This window comes from Oncorhynchus tshawytscha, linkage group LG11 (genome assembly GCF_018296145.1).
Source record: "Oncorhynchus tshawytscha isolate Ot180627B linkage group LG11, Otsh_v2.0, whole genome shotgun sequence".
NCBI classification, from domain to species: Eukaryota; Metazoa; Chordata; class Actinopteri; order Salmoniformes; family Salmonidae; genus Oncorhynchus; species Oncorhynchus tshawytscha.
In genome coordinates this window covers 37,358,146-37,379,040 of record NC_056439.1, presented here as the reverse complement: position 1 = coordinate 37,379,040, position 20,895 = coordinate 37,358,146, and the positions used below count along the sequence as shown (strand labels likewise).

General features: G+C 39.0%; 1 protein-coding gene across 1 annotated transcript; it reads left to right on the top strand.

Annotated features, from left to right (window-relative positions):
* The first annotated feature begins 14,876 nt into the window (after positions 1-14,876).
* On the top strand, positions 14,877-19,278 carry LOC112261952 (thyroid transcription factor 1-like). The gene is made up of 3 exons (XM_024437604.2): positions 14,877-14,996; positions 16,973-17,554; positions 17,977-19,278. Exons 2-3 carry the CDS (start codon positions 17,185-17,187, stop codon positions 18,651-18,653), a joined length of 1,047 nt encoding a protein of 348 aa, XP_024293372.1. The 5' UTR covers positions 14,877-14,996; positions 16,973-17,184; the 3' UTR covers positions 18,654-19,278.
* Positions 19,279-20,895: the final 1,617 nt, after the last annotated feature.

Sequence of the window (20,895 nt, the reverse complement as noted above, 5' to 3'; positions counted from 1 at the left end):
CTGACTTTATTTGAAAAATTGAGAGTGTGCGTAGTTAATGATTCAAAATAGCTATCAATCCAATACTGTGATCATGTGATGACTTTGCACGTAGTGTCACGAACGTCGTCAGGGAAATGACCGGACCAAGGTGCAGCGTGGCAAGCGTACATTTTCCTTTATTAAGAATGTCACCAACAAAACAAGAAACACCAAAAACGAACGTGCAGCTTCCTTGGGCTATACAGGCCACTAACAAAGACAACTACCCACAACTAAGGTGGCAAAACAGGCTGCCTAAGTATGATTCCCAATCAGAGACAACGATAGACCTCTGATTGTGAACCACACTCGGCCAAACACACAGAAATACAAAACATAGAATGCCCACCCCACATCACACCCTGACCTAACCAAATAGAGAAATAAAACGGCTCTCTAAGGTCAGGGCGTAACATGTAGGCTCTACCTCTCAATCGTTGTGGGTAATCCTGGGCATGTTTCCGCTACAATTAAAACCAGCAATAAACACACAGAAATGGTCTAATGGTCTAATGGAAAGGGAGAGAGAGAGAGCATAGATGTGGTAACTTTATCCCTACCTATATGTACATATCTACCTCAATTACCTTGTACCACTGCACATGGACTCGGTACTGGTACCCCATGTATACAGCCAAGTTATCATTACTCACTGTGTATTTATTCATTGTGTTATTCTTTTCTATTATTTATCTATTTCTTTTCTTTCTGCATTGTTGGGAATGACCCGTAAGTAAGCATTTCACTATTAGTCTACACCTGTTGTTAATGAAGCATTTGCCAAATACAATGTGATTTGATTTGATTCAAAGAGGTCAATGGAACTTGAACAAACAATAGAATTGCCATGGAAACACGTGGGGGGAAAGGGCTGCAAGGAACAGATCCTGAATCTCCTCATTGCCCCCCAGTAAAATGCGCCTACATTTAGGCTATTGTTTATATGTGTGTTTCATACTATTTTGAGGTAAAAATCTGAGTATAATGGTTGTATGGATGTCACCACCAATACATGTTCCTGTCATCGTCAACAATCAACTGCATTACAGTTAAAAACATCTTTGCCTACCACCACCGATTTCTGTAAGCTAGCTATGCAACTGTCTTTTACGAACAGAGTTAGCATTTAGCAGTCACTTCTTCTAAACCTGAATGTGCGCCAATCTGGTCAATGGAACGGTCTGCGTTTCATCGACCCCTTTACAGCATACTCCGAATTGATACTCACATAATAATAAGGAATTCCCCTCGACCAGGCCCAAAATTGAGGAAAACAAACATTCTTTGCCATTGACCCCATTGTAAAATAAACAACTTTGTCGTCCATTTATTGTTATACAGAAATAACAAAACATGCCAAAAAGCTGCTGTGTTGTTCAACGTACATGTAACCAGTTAGCAATGCTCCCACATAAGGAAATAGAGCCTGCGAGAAGAGCCCTGTGGCTTCAGGCTATTTGTGTGGGAGAGTTGGAAATGTGAGGACCTAGTGTCCAAGTAGGCTACACATAGCTGTGTGTGTGGAAAACTATTTAAATATTAATATAAATATAAATATTTAACTTGTTTAGTTTAGTTTTAAAAAAGGTCAAGTTTATGCTGTGAGTTTTTGCAGTAACCTTGGTAACCACAGGTTGTTTTCCAACAGACGGCCAGGGCCATGACGTTCTATCTAATATTGACTGGTCCTATCTATGGAGTCAAGTTGTTGACCTTTGACGAGAGTACAGACAATATTAGATACAATAATGTACATGCAGCCTTGTGATTGGCCATGGTGTCTACTTACTGGAATAGGTATACAGAGTGTTGTTTTCCCCCAGTACAGGTGGTAATTGTGGTAAACATCTCCTCCACTACAGGTGGTAATTGTGGTAAACATCTCCTCCAGTACAGGTGGTAATTGTGGTAAACATCTCCTCCAGTACAGGTGGTAATTGTGGTAAACATCTCTTTCCACTTGTTGTTATTAAGCAAAGTTAGAAGACAATATTCTGGCCATCTCTGCAATATGCAAAACATTATGTGAACTCAAGTGGGAGAAGGGTAGGGAATCAGACTAAACCTCTGCCTGTCTGTCTCTCTACCTTCCCACTTGTTGTTTAGGCATTACACCTTCTGTGTGTTTATTGCTGTTTTTAATAGTAGTTTGCAGATAGTGATTTTCTGAAGGAAGAAAACCAATCACACAGACAGCAACTCTAACATTACAACTATGAAGAGAAACAATTAACATGAATGACGACTACACAAGATATCCAGGCATTCTTGCAGAAAACTGCAAAAATATTTTTAAATTGTCTTTTGTTATTTCTAGTGTAACACTATTAGCTAAAATGTGAACCCCTTATCTGTTCACAGCAGTAGATTTAAGTTTGATTTGAAAGGACAAAAATATATATATATTAACTCAAACATGACACTGTCACACATATAGGCCTATCTGACAAGTGAGCCTAAAGAAAAACATGTATGGTAATTACTATAGGGTAAAAGTTCCTCCCTAGACTAGGATTTGTATGTAGATCTTTCAATTCACAATAAGGGTCTGATTTATAAACGTAGTGTTTATTATTTTCATGTGAATGTGTTATCAATGCCCCGTACCTTTAACTAGATTAGATGAGTTTATTAGTCACATGCACAGGGACGCAGATATAATTGCAGGGTACAGTGAAATTGTTATGCTCAGTACAGGTCAAAAAAAGAGAAGTGAATGAGACAATGATAATAATAATAGTATTTACACATTTACAACTGTAGCAATGGTAAATTGGGGTGTCCGTTGGGTAGACATTTTCTCATGTTATGATAATACGATATGAATAATACGTTGTGATTTAATTTGATTGCTGATAAAAAGCTCCTCAGTCTTTTGTCCAGTTGTAACATTTTTTTATTGCCTTATCTGACACAGTGCTGAACTGTTTCACCAGCAGTATACCACCCTGCATCAACTTTACGCTTGCCTCTGAAGCTAAGCAGTGCAGGTCCTGGTCAGTCCCTGGATGGGAGGCCAAATGCTGCGGGGTTGGAGGGCAAGTAGAGGGCACTCCTCCCTCTTGTCTAAGGAGATGCCAATGCCCCAGGGCAGTGAAGAGGACATTGCCCTGTGTAGTGTGCTATCATTCGAGTGGGATGTTGTATGGGTGTCCTGACTCTCTCTGGTCCAAAAAAATCCCATGCACTTATTGTAAGACTGGGGGTGTTGACCCTGGTGCCACATCCCCTTGATTCCTATTTGGCACATATCACTCCTCTCTGGCTGATGTGTGGTGAGTGTTCTGGCACAAATGTTTGCTGTGCATCACCCTTGGTGGTAGCAAATTAGTCTTAGAAATACTTCAACAACAGCACCTGGTATGTGAGGTTGACCCAGCAGTAGGATTTTAACATGCTACATGCTGTGTCCACTGACATTGAGGCTGGTAGTGCTGTCTCTGACCCACAATCCAACACAGTAGGTGGTGGTAATGCACCAACGTTGGATACCAACTGCTTTAAATGCCCACAGAAGAAGAAGGAACCTGCTAGCTAGCTATGCTAGGAGACACCGGTACACAGTGTCCTTTGACCCTGCCTGCCGAGCACTGCGTTCCTGCAGTTCTGTTAAGTGTAGCAAACTCAACTCTTGTGTGGCACTACCAGGGAATGATTACCTTCGCCTTAACTAAAATAACGTCGGGAAAGAAGTGCTCAGCAGGCGGGGGTAAGGACAGTGTGTGCCGGTGTCCTAGCTAGCTAGCAGCATGTAGTGGGCGCAGCATGCAATAACCACAGTCTGCAGATAGACCCTACTCACTTTTTTTTGCTCAAAGTGAAGCTTTTAATTAGCAACCGTGAAGATAATACCAGGTGCCAAAAATACTCACAATAATTGCAAACTGGTCAGAGCAACAAAGAACATAAACTGAATAAATTACGTGGAGCTCTATCAAAAGAAAAAACAGGCTTCACCCATGCCTGGAAAAATCCAGCAGCAGCAGCAGCAGAGGAGCAGTAGAAGTGGAAAAGCAGCCAATAGGAAATCATTTCACATCATGATGACAATTAATATTCAAAAGACATGAAATACAATACAACATGTGGGGATCATAAACATATATGTATTTCCATAGCGCACACTTCAATAAAGATGCTACACCCATGCTTTAAGCATAAATGGAAGTTAGGGATATAAACATGTACATCAGTGGAGGCAGCTGAGGGGTCGACGGCTCATAATAGTTTGCCGGAATGGAGCTAATGGAATGGCATAAACACATGGAAACCATGTGTTTGATGTATTTGATATCATTCCACCCATTCCGATTCAGCCATTACCACGAGCTCGTCCTCGCCAATTAAGGTGACACCAACCTCCTGTGATGTACATCCCCCCGGGAATAAACTACTACCGTATTACCGTACCCTGAATAAACCATGCACTCGAACGCACCCAGTTTGACAGTCAAACTAACCAGGAAATGGACAGATACGCCTCAACAATAATGAGGAAAACAAGGCATATATTTTTGCTTAACATTTAATAGTTAAACATGATCACGGAGGTGTCATGACGTTGTTTTAGATAATGTGATGACTGTTGTTCATCGAATGATTAAAGTTTCTAATTGCGTGATTAACTGAATCAAGCAATTATTAACTCATTAACCTGGGGCACCATGGGAAAACTAGTTTTTATTGAGTTTCTATTTCCCAAATTAACTCTAAGAATATCAGAATATCAATTTTACAACAGCCGCTAATTAACCAGTTGCCTCTACCAATCTCGTTCAGAAAGTCATATAGCCCGTGAATCTGCACGGACCCGGGTCTCACCAATGAATTCGTACCACACCAATCTTAGTTGAATATTTATTTACTAAAAATCTAAAATGATGATAAAAGATACACATAGACAAAACACATTATAGGCTATTGATTAGAACTTAGTATAACGGGCCAACACACTATGGCGCATGTTACCCACAATGAGGATTTCAAAAGAGAGAGAAAAAAAGAAAGTACACAAAATAAATATACATTTGGGTGAAAATTGTCAGCTATGCTATTCTAACCCTAGCCTTGCCCCAAACTGCCGCTCTTATGGGTCAGAATATAATGATGTAATTACGTGGGGATGATCTCCGAGGATTCTCTGCGTAGGCCTTCAGCTGTTCGATGATACACTACTCCGGCGCACCTCCCTGATCGTCCTCCCACTGTCTGTGTCCTTTTGGGCTTAGGAGTCTGTTCCCTCACCCTTTGCTCTGGAAGGGGTCTTCTGAGGACAGACAGCTCGGTACCTCAGAGCTCACAGCATAGGAATGAAACCCTTTAGATACCACGATTCGATAGAAGATGGAGGCTAGGTGGTTCGACTTGAATTCACCCGCTTAGACACAGCTACTCATCCGTAGCTTGGGTAGAAAAGGATTTCTTTGCCTCCAAACTTGCGTTGCGTTCTGGGTTCGTTGACTTTTTAGACCTTGCTGCAGCTGGGGCCACATCGTCCTGTAAATTCTATACTCACAGGTTTAATACCCTTGGGTCAGAAGTGGGCGTAACCGCCTTTAGGGCAATTCTCTGGGCGTACCAAGTTAATGAGGCAAGGTCTGGATTTGATTCAAATCCAATTTTAGACAACCAACTTAACATTTCATCTTCCCCAAAACATTCTCTTTGATTTGGATATTTTCCATACAACGTACAATGTATAAACATGAAACATATACTAGGAAAACTCTTCACATTACAATGTTTTCGTAATAACGTCATCTATTAACCTTTAATAACAAAACAAAAATGACATACATTTTCATATTCCATCTATTGTCATGACCACCATTGTGGCTGACGGAAACCATTGTCCCTTTATTTCATGTTTAATGTTCTGAGGCTGGTTCTCCATAGTAACAGGACAAAGGAATTTGTCTGTGGCCTGAAATTTACCAGGGGCGTGAGGGGTCATAAAACCCCACACATCTTCAGACCCCTAGATCTCTCCTCTTCTGTTGGGGTTGAGAGATAATCTGTAGGGTTGTGGTCTCCTGTAACCTGACCTGATCAGGACAGTCATGACGGAGGGTGCTTTTCAACTCTTCCAACAAATCAGAGTTTGGGTAGGCGTGGCTTAAAATGCAAGCGGGAATTGTGCTCTTGAAAAATAATACCCTCTAGAACATGACAGAGACACAATGCAGACACGTATAACTAGGCTAATTACAGCCCCAGCCAGTCAGTAACACTTGTAGGCCTAACGCTAACGTTAGCTGTCATTGCGCATGCAAACCACTCATGTGCTAAATACACTCATTGAACATATCCTCCACAAGCTCCATTTAGCTAGCTAACAATTACGTGTCTGGCAAGGATGTTCAAGGTAGGCCAGGGCACAAACAGGTAAGGTTCTAGACAGATTTCTTATAATTTTAGTCTGCATTTTCAGTGAAGTGTCCCTTTAAAATGAAATGGAACACAGACACTTGAACATCTTTTGTTTTACATGAACTTTGATTTCTGATAAAAGTCCATCAACCAAGTTGTCTGGAGGAATCCTTTGTTGTGTCCCAAAGACACCGCTAGTAGGAGGAGTATTAAGGAAAGGACTTTCTGCACACAATTTCACAATGGTTTGATAGAAAAGGCCAGCCAGGCATTTCGAGTAGGGAAGCAGCAAGAGGCTAGAGGGCAGTATTGTTGAGTGGAACAAGTAGCATAATGACCAGGAGGACAAGATGACATCAAGCGTCCTCAGGAGGATCTGGTATAGAGGGAGGACTGATCACCTGCAACGGGAGAACCAGTGGCACAAGACAAGAAAAAAAACACAAACAAAAGAGAGCTTAGCATCACAAGTAGTAAGGGATATAATATCACTGTACAGTCCAGTGTCATGGCAGCAGGGGCATGTTTAGTGAGGTGGAGTCTCAGTTACAGTGAGCAATGTCAAATTTTGAATGAACTTCTTCAATGTACAATCTAGAATTAACTTCTTCAATGTAAAATCTTGAATGAACTTCTTCAGTGTAAAATATTGAATGAACTTCTTCAATGTAAAATCTTGAATGAACTTCTACAATGTAAAATCTTGAATGAACTTCTTCAATGTAGAATCTTGAGTTCCATGTTTCTAATGATGAAAAATACTATTATTATAGTTGACGATGTACAAATTTCTCCAAATGCACTGTCCACCCACCCCCAGAATAACCAATACTTCTGTTAATCAAAATCCACAAACACTTTACATTAAGGTATACACTTTCTAAAAAGTAAGGTTGTATATCAAGTTTGTAGACTGTTAATTATTTATTAATAAATGTGTAATAAACTATAATATACTGAAACCCATGGTTGGATTTTGGTGTGTGTCATTTAATGCATTATGTGATATTATGGTGCACCTTGTTAGGGCATTATAATAGTGCACCTGTAGAAGATCATATTTTGGCAAGCATCAAAATGACATTATCGCAACTTCTACATAGTCATAACTTTATTATCGATGTATAAACTAGTAGATGCATCCAGTTTTCTGAAAATGTGTGCTGGAAGTTGTTTGGAAACAACATTAAGTCCAAATACAATTGCCAACTCAATCACCAAAGAAAATGTAGTCCCGTCATCGCCGCGGGAAGTAGTGGTGCTGAGGGTGCTGCAGCATCCCCTGAAAAATCGTAATAATAAATAAATGTTGTTGTTTTTTTTCATATATAATTTTGGGGAAAAAATATACTTTTTCACAAAATTAGTGCACTGGGCCTTAAATAGTGGAGGAGACTGGTGGGAGGAGTTATAGGACGGGCTCATTGTAATGGCTGGGAAAAAAATCTATGGTTTGTGTTTGATGTGTTTGGTACCATTCTATGGATTCCACTCCAGGCATTTTAGTGAGCCCGTCCTCCTATAGTTCCTCCCACCAACCTCTTCTGAGTTCCACTCGTTTTTTAAATTGTTCCCCTTTAATCAGGGACTGATTTAGATCTGGGACACCAGGTGGGTGCAATTAATTATCAGGTAGAACAGAAAACCAGCAGGCTCCGGACCTTGTAGAGCAAGAGTTGAATACCCCTGCTAACCCGATCCACAATGCCCAAGCAAGCCGTGAGCCTATTAGATCAGGGTTTCCCAAACTTGGTCCTGGGGCCAACCCTGGGTGCATGTTTTCATTTTTCCCTGGCACTATACAGCTGACTCAAAAAATATAACTTGATGGGGGGGTTAATATCAGTTAATCTTCTATCAGTGTCATATAGTGTATATGACCAACTATGGAGGGGCTTCTCTGGTCCCAGAAGACTTGGTACCAGCCTCATTCATAAGTTTTAAAAAAAATACAAAAAATACAAAACATCTCTTACAAATGAACTGTCAGTGTTAGCGAAGCTATTCTGAAAATATAGTTGGCCAAGCTACCAATTACTTCACACTGGAAGAAGTTAAGCACTAAAGATACCCTATATAAAAAATATAGTTTATTTAACTAAAGTTACTCTGAAAAAGCAGTTCACTACATCCAAACTGCTTTGTGAAAAATGTACATATGTACATCTGAAATATCATAGACTACAAACTGCAAGAACAGCTCACTTTGGTGTCATATGGTATAAGAATGTGTAATTTAGCCTATTTAACACAAAAACAATGTATCAAGTGAGAATTAAGGAGGCCTGATGGCGAAAAATAATGGAAATTCTTACGTAATTCACCCATCTTTTCTTTTTGTAAGAAAAGTAGTGTGTACTCCCAGTACTTAGCTACACCAGTACATGGCAAAAAAAAAGTCATTAACTACTGAAAGCACTACCTAGATTTTAATTTAGTTCAACTACCACCAAGCTACCGCAAAATCTAGTTCAATTAGGCTAGCTGAGCTACATGTAGTTTATGGAACAGCGGGGACTATGAAGAGACACACACACAGGCACAGACACATTCATACACTTGCTAACACATGCACTCTACACACATGTACACATGGATTTTGCATTGTAGATATGTGGTAGTAGAGTAGTGGCCTGAGGGCACACACTTAAAGTGTTCTAAAAAGTGTTATGAAATGTCATGTCATGTAATATTTTTGTATTGTATATAACTGCCTTAATGTTGCTGGACCCAAGGATGTGGAGATAACAGGGATCCTTAATAAATACAAATAAATACCACTCCCCAACACTGCAAACTGTCTTTATCACATTTGAATAAACAAATATGATAATGCATGATGAGGATCCTGACAAACCCCATTAGATAATAGAGGCTAAGGTATAAAGGTTTACTTTGTGTTGTGTTGTGTAATTATATTGTCTGAACTTTGATCTCTTGAGATAATGCTGTGTGGCTAAACGGATAAAAGCTACATGGAAGCCGAATGTGGGACAAATAACATACAGGTTAAAAAAAACCATCTCATTGGTATTCAGCTCCTGTTCACCTCTTCATTGTTGAGTTCTGAAACTATTTAAAAGTTTTCTTCATCTCCACATAATGCCTGCTATTGAAAGAGCTTTGAAACTCTGGATTAGACCGAGCGTCTCTCGACTGTTATGTGAAAACATGCTAAGTTGAGTTCCTGGCATTGAGTGAATGTAACATGGACAGCGGGAAACACTGATCTATTTGCCAACATTACAGGAGTGACACCATTCTCCATGATTTATTTTTTACATGATTGTGAGACCAAAATGGAGTATGTAAGTCAGGTAGTGTCTGCTATAGTATATCAATGACATCAACCACCCACAAACTCCATAAAAGAAGGGTAACTTCTTGAATTATTCAAGAACCAACATTTTTCCATATTGATTGTATGTAGTATCAGTCGTCCAGTTACCTATACTTCACATTGGTTTCTGTACGGGACAAACAATGAATAGATTACCGATGTTTTGCTCTAGATTGACTTACTCTGATGGAGTAAGGCAGGTAAATCAGGACAATATAATAGGTCTAACCAAACTAAAAGGTAAAAAAGGAAATTGTAGGCTCACTTTCTTGTTTAATAAAAACTTGAACGACCTATTCAGTTACCTATGGAAAAATACCACAGACAAATAAATATGAAGACAATTACACATGGTTGATCAAATGTATCCTCTCTTCAAAGGAAATGGAAGTTTAGTAACATGTAGTTCAATGAATGAGGACAATCACAGACCAAGCAATTGGATATAGTAGAAGAATGACAGCAGGGACTTTTCGCTATGAACTGTGGCTGAGTCACAAACACAGACACTTCAAAAGCTTTGTTTATGTGCCCTTACTGTTGGGCCATCAATGCTGCGGAGAAGTGTGTCAGAGATGTTACCACTGACCATAAAGACCGAACCAGACAAAGTACACCTCGTTTTGTTCTAGCAATGGTGCTAACCTCGCTTTGTTCTCGCAATGGTGTTAATAAGCTTTTCTTGGCTTTGTTTCTGAATTATGTTTGTATAGAATAGTAACAATCAAACCAATAAATAGTAGTGGAAAGCAACACTTTCATTTGAAGAGAGGGCCAAAGGTCCACATATCTGGTGTAAATTCTTCAGAGCTAATGTAAACAATGCATCAGATTCCATAAGCAACAATATAGTAGCACACTTGTTTTACAAAAGTGATTCAAAAGTGTTTCAACATATGCTTTCTTCTTTCTGACATTTTTTTCCATAATTTCTGAAAGACTCAGTAAAAACTATTGTTCACAAAAAAAACACATTGTATGAATATCTAGTATTATTTACAGCATGCAACATCAGGTTTTTGTTATTACTAAACATTATATTTGGGAAACTTGCACAACCCAATAGTATCAAAAAGCCCTTGATTGTTTGGTTTTTAGATCCAATAACCATAAGAGGTCTTTAAATGCTTCTTGCCCTATTATTAAAATGATAAGTGCAACTGAGACTAATTAAAAAATGTAATTAACAAACCATAATGAATTTATTCAAGTATTAGGCCTAGCCCAAGAACAAAGTTTTGAAAGAAAAGTACACTCTATAGTAGTCAATTATATTTGATAGTGATTGTCATGATCAAAAAATGAATCTTCACACCTGAACTTTATACTGAGAAAGACACATTTAACTGAAAATATCTGATAGTGAACGATGTAGGCCATATGCAATTATTAGACCATTTTAGTCAATGTAGGACACATTGCAGGAATGTCGACTTGATCCTCCACAAAAGTTAGATGAAGATGAAGAACATTGTTTCTAGACTACTAGCTCTTTAAAAGATATGCAAATATCCTAAATTCTTCACAGGTTTGATATCTAGTAGCCTACCGAAACACTCATTGCAATCATCTTCATGCGTAAAACTTGTTTTACTGCCTTATATGTTTTTTGCAGGCTATTAGCATCATTTCGTCCATCAAGCGAAATTAATTGTAGTTGAATGAAAACTCGTGCAGAAGAAAAAGGCCTTCAAGAGGACTGTCAGATACTTGCTCCACTTGGGAGGACCTTTAACCTACTTAGCGGTGGGCCTACACAGTTTCAAGTAGTGCAAATGAAAGATGTGCACCTGCTTTTACGCACAAAATGGTCGCCAGTGTAAAATGAGAGTTTGGCTTTATTGAAATCCTGAGTGCATGTGTGGGATCTTTTGAGTTCCCCTTCTCATCTTCGTAACAATCAGAAAAATGGGTTTTGGTCGCAGTGTCCTTGCATTGATATACTGCAATCATAGTTTAAACATTTTGGATGTCAATTCTGCCAGAGGATGCTGGAAAATGTGTGTAAACCCAATGTCATACATAGCATATTTTGTTCGAATTGAATTTCTGGTATTGTGGTTGTAATCGACTAGAAGTAGTCTATATCCCTTGTCATCGTTTTAGTTATCATATAGCCTAAAGGGAAACTATTATTCAAACGATAAGTGTCCAAATAACCTCGAAGGATATTCACATTAAAATACACACAGGCCGAACGGGGAAAGAGGAGGTGGCTAGGCCTAATGGTAAGAACAATTTCCCGTTGTAGGCCAATGCAGTAGAGTTTACAGATTATTCTGACCATAGAAAAAGAAGCATCATTAGATGGATCATGGACAATGATTAGTCAAATGTACCATTTCTCTCGGATTTCTTTATTTTTTTTGGAAGCACTTTGTTTAGAAATATCGTAATTGTTATGTTTTTTGGTGGGGATATTCCCGTAAATACAAGTGCATTGGCTTTTCAGGAATAGTAGGCGCTTAGATCTGACAAAGAGGGCCCATGCTCGACATACTGTAAATGTTTATATGTTTATATTAAACTTTTATAAAGTTACATCACTTGCATTGAAATTTGCATTTATATCTCCTTCGCCAATAATATCCTTATGCATACCAGTCTGCTTGTGAGATATCAATCAGTCAATCCAGGTTTACACCTGTCGAAGGGTGTTTGTTTATCTATTTATATACATGAATATCCTTCTTCAAGTCTGACGTTATGGGACCAACAGGCAACTTCAGTCATCAACAATTAGTCACTTGGCCATGGAGAGAGGCCTAAAATAAGACTAACGTGTAAATAAGTAGGCCTATAATACTAATATATGTAAATGTATTTTAATTGAAGAAACAAAAAAGATCACATGTACGCTGGACTTCTTCCGGTGAATTGGCCTGAATTCCCTTTGGAATAATTGGCACCTGAAATGTTTGTGCAAATTGTACAATGTGTGCCATTATGGTATGGTTGGAATTTAGTTTTGGTTGGCTGTTTAAAAAAACATGGAATGTACAGTTAAATGCGTAATGCAGCAGAAAATATGAGCAAAAACATGAGCAATACCTGCGCGCAGCCGTGCGTCCTAGGCGCATTTAGGCATAAACTCTGATCCTCCGATAGTTTCCATTTTAGATCCTTTTAGACCCTGAGTTTATGTAATTTTAAGCATCATATACAAGGGCCACAACATTTGAAATGAGTCTACCAACATAGCACATTTACCAGTTGTGCAGTGTCTCGTCTATTGATGCCCAGCAGCAGTCACTTCCCACTGGTCACAGAAGTCAATTCAACGTCTATTCCACGTTGGTTCAACATCATTTCATTGAAATGACGTGGAAACAACGTTGATTCAACCAGAGTGGGCAGAGTGGGTTTGTTCCGCCGGTGTATCTTTGAGGTGGTAGGTCAGGACCCCGGCTCTTACACCGAGCGCTCCAGCCCTTCACTGATCTCTCCAAATCTCTCTCAGGTTATTGAACCAGCGCGCAGTGATGGAGAAAGCACTTCAGTGACCACGCTCAGGTCCATCTGCTGTGCTGCTGCAGTATACCTCAGCCAGTGTCACTGGGGGAGGGGCTGTTTTGAAATATAAAAGCATCGCCCATTTATGATTAAATTGTCAAATAATGCTTTGGTGTTTATGTTTGACAAGATAACAATTCATTAATGAAACAAAATATCAATAACATTGACATCAGTGCTCCCAGCAGTGTGGAGAGAAATAGCCTGGAGCTAAAGTTAGCCTAGCCCAACCGCATGTTTCCAACCGGCCCAACCGCATGTTTCTGACGTCTGAGTGGGGCCGTCCAGGTTATTATGATGACCATTCAATTAATGCCATTTAACCCAGAAGCAAGATATGTGTCCTTGAAAGAATCGTGATGCGTTTTTAAAAATTAAATCCTTGTTTGTCTTTAGACCCTTATAATACCATAACTGTAACCTTGGACCATGGTGGTAGTCTACACATCCACAATAATATCACATTACAGGCCCAACAGCGCATGCATCTGCTTAAGGAGGAGGTGATCTATTGATCGAGGTGGTTAATCCGGACACAATCTAATTACAAATCGGCCCAAATAAACAAGATTGTTCGGTCATAAAACTATCATACAGCGCGCGAACAACATTGCTCCATACATTGTTCTACAACATTGCTCCATACATTGTTCTACAACATTGTTCCATACGCTGAAATTTCAATATTATAACTGCGTGATAACAAATTAGAAAATTACCATGAACAAAGCCTAAATGTTTTCTGTCAAATAAAAGTTTTATTTGGTGCATAGTTTCAAATATATTATGAGCATATCTTATTAATTGTCCCCTCTTAACAAGTAGGTTTACTAAGGTGCTATAAGTTTAGCAGAAAAGAAAGCAAAGCAATTACAGAAAGCGCGCTGCGAAAACCCAGAGAAAAACGCATGACCTAACCATCTTTGATGGACAATACACAACTTAACCGTCGCAAACGATACTATGACACCAATACAAAAATAGTGTTTGGTGTATATGTACCTCATTAGATTTGATATTTCAATTCAATTTCCTCCATTCAATTGGTGATACAAAGTCTACGGACGATACATCTCAAAATTGGAGGGCAAGCCTTTACCCGTATGTGGAACATGGATAGGATATGCCTACATTTGTACTTTTTTGAAGTTAGCAATTTTGGGGTTATTTATTATTAATATATTGTTTGTGGTATAAATGAAAGATGATATTTTTCAAAGCTAAATAGCAAATAGACTACAGGCAATCACAACAGACAAGCACAGTATAGGTTGTGATGGAATTACAATGTAATCTGAATAACAGTGGCAGGTCTTTATCGATCCATTTGCACCAATAAACCAATTCAAATATAAATCTGACAAACCGTCTAGAGGTCTAGGCATTTCCTTCCCCGCACGTCCAAATATCTTGCTGTCGAAGAGAGGCCTCTTATAATTTCATGTTCACCTGCTCTACAAGTTGTAACGTAGGCTACAAGAGTGTATATGCATCAAAACTATTACTCTAAGCTGTGCAGCCAACCGACGCGAGATTTGAGTGCTTTTCCAATGTGGAGGGTCTCTGGACTCCGGTCGTGCTCTCTGACTCAATAATCCGGAAGGTTGAGAGGTTTGCCTCATTTACATAACGTTAGAGGTGCTGTGACTGTGGCCTACCTTTCCCTTGTTCCCAAAACCCACCACGAGCCTCAGCGTATAGCCAAAAGCGTAGAGATGGCTCACAGAGGCCGTTTATTTGATGGCCTATGCAGGTAAGATCACATACCGTACCTAAGGTGGATCATATTTAGCAGTATATTGATATAAGCAGGTTAATGGAGGTTTAACTGAAATAGGCAAGTAACAACACGTGTACTGTTGTGTTTTGCAGTTGAATTGCAAGAAACTTTTCAAACAAAGGAAATTACCATATAGTCTTGGTATGATATTTACTCTGATGGGAGGTTAACTTTATGCATAATGCTACTGACTTTTGAGTGCCGTGAATTAGCTTGTCTTGTATTATGCCTCCTAACCTATACAAAAACCATCTATTCCGTTGGATAAATGCGATGAGAAGGGTTTGTGAGTAATTGAAGGATGCAAGTGAGCACCTAAATATTGACTGAATTAAATTGCATAGCAACAAGGATTTATTACTCATAATGAACATCTTAAACGGAGATTGGTGTTGCGTTGCGAGTAATTGATGGCTGACCATGTCGCATCTTCATTTGCGCTATTAGGATACCCTACTTACTGACGTGTCATACTAAATCAAATTATGGTGAGTTTAGACCATTATTTTCCCTCTTCAACAAAGGAAAATATTCTACCATATATGATAACATTGGTGCTTTGGTATATGGATATTTTTTATTTGTTTTAGTGAGTTCTGGTCACCCTAAATGACACTTTGGTCAAGGATGTGAGAAAGTAATACCACCTGAGAGTAAAGCCGTAATAATTGCATTAATTATTAATGTAAATAATTGATCACAAATAAAGAAAGGCTCATTATCAATAATTTAGACCTCAGTAGTGCTTATGTCTGAGTATTTTAGCTTTGCTTGGAAACCGATAAGTCTACCATTATGAGCTCAATGTCTATACAGGTAGCTATTGTCCTGTTTTTTGTCCAGTTATAACATTAGCCTAATAAGAACAAATACGATGTCACTAAGTCAAAATCATCAAAACAATCACCACCACCATCTTAATCTTCTTCATCATAACAATCATTTCCCATTGTCTCTTTTCTTAAATCACTGATTTTAGTAATGGTCAAATATTTTCTAAAACTTAACCGATTAGCCTTGATAAAACAAAGATCAGGCCACTGCAGTTGATGAACTGTAAAATAAATATAGGAATCATAATAAAGTAATAATAATAGCCTAGTAATACCGTCACATTTCGTGGCTAATTGTTTTGTTGATTCAAAAGTCATTTTCTTGTTCGTCTAATCTGATGTTTCTGCCTCTGGCGCCTGGGAGTTTACACAAAGATTAAGATGCCAGGTCACGCAGTGGGTTTATGAGTCAGGTGGTTGAGGGCCGGAAAAGGATGTTGTTGCATTTCATCAGTTATCATAATGTGAATTTGAATTCAAATGAAACATGATCAAATAATTCGAATTTATTAAAAGCAATGCATAAGCAGAATATAAATCCAGTATTTTATTTTACTTTCATTTATATCTGTAAACTTGAAATAGACAAAAATGTACTTCTGCACTCTGCAAAGTCATATCTTGTCCATTCGGGTAAAGCAAAACAACTTGGTCAGATCTATTGCCTTCTAGAACACAGGTGGAAACAACTTGTAGGCTAGCCTATTCTAGATAGGTAGATCTTCAAGTATTTCTAACATTATACGTATCTAATGTCAATATGCTGTTTTTAATAACTGAAAGCAATATACTCACAAGTTAGGATTGTACCAGTGTACCTCTTTAGTGATGCTCGCTGCCGCCTATGTCTGGTGAAGTGCTCTCAAAGTTTCTAGAATGTATGGAATTCCCTATTGACGCAGAACAACATTACACGTATTATATATAAGCGCAGCTATTGTGCATACCTTTATTATGGATAGATATGTGGACAAATAACAATGTCTAATTCCATAAATTATATGTTAGAAACATAAGTACATAGATTTTATTTGGTATTATGTTCACCTTAATACAAAAGTAACAACATTTTCCTTATCTTACTAAAATGTCGATGACTATTATTTGCTCATTTAGGACGTCGCTCCGCCCCCTGTGTTTGTCGTAAACCTGGCTCCTGGCTACAATAAACCCGAGCTATGAGCACCCAGGGCTCGCCTCCTTCTCCAAGGCGATCAATCGGATCGCAGGCGTACTACAAGCACTCTCTTACGTAGCCATCCACAAGGAGAGAGCTGATACAACAACACGGTTGATCTGCTCAACAAAATCTACCTGCTTTCTGAACCATGTCGTTGAGCCCAAAACATACAACGCCTTTCTCAGTGAGTGATATTTTGAGTCCTATCGAGGAGACCTACAAGAAGTTTAGTGCCATGGACGGCGCAGGGAACCTAACCTCTCCACTGGGAGCTTACCGACAGCCTCAGGTGTCCCAGACTGGCATGCAACAGCACTCCATGGGCCACAACGCCACCGTGGCGACCACCTACCACATGCCACACACTGTCTCCCAGTTCTCGCACAGCGCCATGGGGGGATACTGCAATGGGAGCATTGGCAACATGGGAGACCTTCCGTCGTACCAGGAAACCATGAGAAATAGCGCAACAGCCACAGGGTGGTATGGCGCAAACACGGATCAAAGATATTCAACAAGTAAGTCGTTTTTTAGGTTTTGATTCGTTTTTATTGTTTTGTGACTTGTTTTATTTCAATATCACCAAACCTTTAACGACATACGGACAGATTTGAACCAATAACACACTACTCACCATCAGGAAAAAAGTATGTTTTAATTTTATTTCACAAAATATGTATTATTATTATTATTGTTGGAATGAAATAAACTTGCTCGTTAATGCTGCATAGTGATCTCAGAAACTTGGATGAACGTTTAATTCTGAGCTGAGACTGTGAGAGCTTGTTGACTAACCTACATTTGGCCAATTGCGCACGGTAGATAGACCATGGCTGAACTACTTCAGGCCAACAAACCGACACATTTGCATTGCTGAATATTGAATGTGCGTATATGTATGTATATTTTTAAGTTTCTAGATTCATGGGACCTTCCACAGGTATGAACATGACTGGAATGGGGACCCTGACAGGCATGGGGGACGCCTCCAAGTCCATGCCACCCCTGCACGCAGCGCCCAGGAGGAAACGACGGGTACTCTTCTCCCAGGCTCAGGTGTATGAGCTAGAGAGGAGGTTCAAACAACAGAAATACCTCTCAGCGCCAGAGCGGGAACACCTGGCCAGTATGATCCATCTGACCCCGACCCAGGTCAAGATCTGGTTCCAGAACCACAGGTACAAGATGAAGCGACAGGCCAAGGACAAAGCGGCGCAGCAGCTGCAGCAGGACAGCAGCCTGTGTCAGCAACAACAGTCGCCGAGGCGCGTGGCAGTGCCTGTTCTGGTGAAGGACGGTAAACCATGTCAGAACGGCTCCAACACACCAACCCCAAACCAGCAGCAGGTACAGCAGCAACAGCAACAGCAACAACAACAACAGCAGCAGCAGCAACTGAACGGTTCTGGGGTCGTGCTCCCCGCTTCCAGTAATGCCATCAATCAACACCAAAACCATCAGGTCAACTCATTAGTTCAGGCCCAAGACCTGGAGGAGATGTCACCTAGCCCTCCTTCACTCCATAGCCAGATCAACATGGCGCAAATAGACACTTCTGTTATAGACTACACTAATAACATGGTCAGTTCCAACCTCCTCTACGGCAGAACTTGGTAGGACCTACTGTCATTTACCATTTTTATATGTTAACCCGCGGACGAGCACAAGAGAAAACGAGACATATCATGTTGATATACATAACTGTGCGAAAATGGAGCCCTTGGTGTCTGAGAGGACAACGCGCTCAGGCGCACCAGCTGGTCAGGGCACATTTTCTTGACATTTCTGAAGAGGAAGACTATTTTTGAACATTAAACGAAATTGCTACCCTTGAAATAGATTGTGTCGTTTCTGTACCTTTTCTAATCAATGTGATGGACTTCCTCATGATGTTAACGTTGTCTATGTTGTTGAACGGGAATGCTGCTCCACATTAAGGGGACTGTAGGGGAAAGTGAGATAGGTGGGATCAGGTATGAACTCTCTCAAGGTACTAAACCACCACTTCTTTGCAGTGATAACCTGGTATTTGATGCTATTAATATTGTAAACTAATGTATTAATTTAGACTTAAAGAAAGTAGGAACTGTATATTTGGCTAACACACGAGAATGCGTTTACCTGTATGCTTGTTTTAAGTCGACTTTTTTGTTATCTTTCTTCTTTTGTTAAAACGAACAAATGCGTGATGGCTGCTGTACATGTTTCAAACCAATTGAACGTTAACAATAAATCACTTGAAGTGCGAGCTATTCCTGGCGAATTACTTTTTATAAGGATCTGGTTGGAGTGCGTTTTCATTATTGTGTGATTGAGACCAAATTGAGTTGGAACGCAAGGTCGATGGGGTAGCCAACATTGTTCACATGAGATTTTGTAGAGGCATCGCAGATGTAGGAGGACCAATACAGTGAAATATTATACCTTATTAAAAATATTATCCATAAAAAGGGGTTTTAGGAAAGATAAAGATACAGCAAGTTTGGCACATTCGTTAGAATAAAAACACTGAAAACACAAGTTCTATATGTTTTCAATATAGTAATAGTGGGATTCCAAAGCTATACAAATAGACTAATCAACACAGAGTTGTATTAGTTCTTAGACAATTAGTTCTTAGACAATTTCAATTCCTAATAAAGCCACCTCTCGTATGCATTAATAATCAAATCAACGTAAAATGAATTCAGTTTGCCTATCATTCAAACTTTAATTGTGGCATTATTATTACTATTACTATTATTATTATTGTTAATATTATTATGGCAATTTGTTGCATATAATGTAGATCAATATGTAATAACGTGCATAGTTCATAATGCACATTTTGAAGAACATGTTTCTCATCACGCAAATGGTATTACAGCTGCATTTAGACCTGAGCCGCTGACATTCAAGAAAGGGACGTAGGTCTAATATGACCTGATAAAGGACGAATGACAGTAAATTAGGTGTAAATGCAACACCAAAAACGCTAATGAAATGTCAGGATAAGTGTCTTATCAAAGAAAGCTATTTCATCCATGTCCATCGCTCCACTATCGAATCTGTACGACTATACCAAACTTACTGTGCACACCACATATTGATGATGCAATGTTTTTTTGTTTTTGTTTGTTATGTTCCTAGATTTCTACTCTAAGTTTTTTACATCACAACTCTATCTGAAAATCTGAATTTACTCAAACTAATACATGATAAAATAATCTTTGACAGAGAATATTTTTTCACATTTGACAGTATTTCTTTAAAATATTGATTTCCCAAAATAAATAAATAAATCACATAACTTCTATTGTAGTTGCATTAATAATTTTCATAGGCATCAAATAATGCAGAATTATTATAATAATGTTGAGGGGCCCTTCTAAAACTGTCTGAGAAATCCAAACCCTCTATGATAAAGCAATCTATCATAAGGATGGCGTTTAGTAACCACCTCTTAAATATTTGTATAACACTCTCCAAAACATTTATATTACAAGTTTGCATCTGTCTCTTTCTGTAGTCTGTCTAGTCTTCACCATGATTTGTACTGGACACCTGATAATAGGACATTGGAACCGCAACATATCCATTGGCCATTTAAACAGGTTTGAAAATGATCAACAGTTATGATACCTTATGATAAAGGCCTATTGCTGTCTCTGCATCCACTCCCATACAGCTCTATGTAAATGCATTCATCCAAAATACAGACTCCTGGTTGGGGAGTTCTAGTAGGAAAGAAATATGTATAATATTTGAAGAGGTTTGATATGAGGTTCAAAAGTAAGGCACACATGCTGGGACAGTTGTTTTCCTGAACCCAATCATTTCCATATTTTGGGTTTGATTGAATTTTTTTCAGCAAAACTTT